At 44.9% G+C, this 1648-nt stretch overlaps 1 protein-coding gene across 1 annotated transcript in view; it reads right to left on the minus strand.

The window, feature by feature from the left end:
• Window positions 1-1629: 1629 nt before the first annotated feature.
• The window catches only part of LOC117940579 (rho guanine nucleotide exchange factor 2-like), a 1175-nt gene continuing 1156 nt past the window's right edge, over window positions 1630-1648 (minus strand). The window contains exon 5 of the mRNA XM_034865820.1: window positions 1630-1635. Within this exon, the coding sequence (XP_034721711.1) occupies window positions 1630-1635 (6 nt within the window). The remainder of the gene's footprint in view (window positions 1636-1648) is intronic.

Here is a 1648-nt window from a genome sequence, read left to right on the forward strand (position 1 = left end):
GTGAGTTACCTGGGTATAAGGTGAGTTACCTGGTTTAATGACCGCTCCTGCAGCTGGTTGCCGTTTCTGTCCTGAAAGAGAAGACGGGATACGTTTCCCTCCGTTTTTTTCTAAGGTTAAACTAACATCCAGACAATAACTCTTATTTTGAAAGGTTAACATAACTAACACCAAGACAACAACTCTTATTTTGAAAGGTTAACCTAACTAACATCCAGACAATAACTCTTATTTTGAAAGGTTAACCTAACTAACATCCAGACAATAACTCATATTTTGAAAGGTTACCTTGGAGGAGCCGGACACCTCAAAAGACCCGTTCAGGGAACTGGAGTCTCCATCTGAGAGAGAGACAGACAGGTTAGAGAGAGACAGACAGGTTAGAGAGAGACACACAGGTTAGAGAGAGACACACAGGTTAGAGAGAGAGACAGGTTAGAGGGAAACAGACAGGTTAGAGGGAGACAGACAGGTTAGAGCGAGAGACAGGTTAGAGGGATAGACTGGTTAGAGAGAGACAGACAGGTTAGAGCGAGAGAGAGGTTAGAGGGACAGACAGGTTAGAGCGAGAGACTGGTTAGAAAGAGACAGACAGGTTGGAGCGAGAGACAGGTTAGAGGGACAGACAGGTTAGAGGGACAGACTGGTTAGAGAGAGAGACATTTGAGAGAGAGAGAGACAGGTAAGAGAGAGAGAGAGGCAGGTGAGAGAGAGAGAGAGAGAGGCAGGTGAGAGAGAGCCTTACTGCTGATTTCTGGGTTCCCGTTGGAAGATTTCTGGATGTTGGAGTTCAGCAGCAGATCACTCAGTTTGTCCACTGAAACAGGAACATACGCATATTTATATTTATATATAAAATATACATGAACATACAGTGAGCAAAATAAGTATTTAACAATCTGCTATTTTGCAAGTTCTCCCACTTAGAAATCATGGAGGGTCTGATGTCCTCGTAGGTGCATGTCCACTGTGAGAGACATGTCCACTGTGAGAGACATAATCTAAAAAACATCCAGAAATCACAATGTATGATTTTAAACTATTTATTTGTATGACACAGCTGTAAATAAGTATTTGAACACCTGTCTATCAGCTAGAATTCTGTCCCTCAAAGACCTGTTAGTCTGTCTTCTAAATGTCCCCCCCCACTCCATTTATTATCCTGAATTAGAGGCACCTGTTTGAGGTCGTTAGCTGCATAAAGACACCTGTCCACCTCATACAATCAGTAAGAATCCAACTACTGACATGGCCAAGACCAAAGAGCTGTCCAAAGACACTAGAGACCTCCACAAGGCTGGACAGGACTACGGGGACATGTCCAAGCAGCTTGGTGAAAAAGGTCCACTGTTGGAGCAATCATTAGAAAATGGAAGAAGATAAAGATGACTGTCAGTCTCCCTCGGACTGGGGCTCCATGCAGGATCTCACCTCGTGGGGTCTCAGTGATCCTAAGAAAGGTGAGAAACCAGCCCAGAACTACACGGGAGGAGCTGGTCCAGGACCTGAAAAGAGCTGGGACCACTGTTTCCAAGGTTACTGTTGGTAATACACTAAGACGTCATGGTTTGAAATCCTGCCTGGCCCGGAAGGTTCCCCTGCTTAAACCAGACCATGTCCAGGCTCGTCTTAAGTCTGCCAACGACCA

This window comes from Etheostoma cragini, unplaced genomic scaffold (assembly GCF_013103735.1).
Source record: "Etheostoma cragini isolate CJK2018 unplaced genomic scaffold, CSU_Ecrag_1.0 ScbMSFa_2797, whole genome shotgun sequence".
NCBI lineage: Eukaryota > Metazoa > Chordata > Actinopteri > Perciformes > Percidae > Etheostoma > Etheostoma cragini.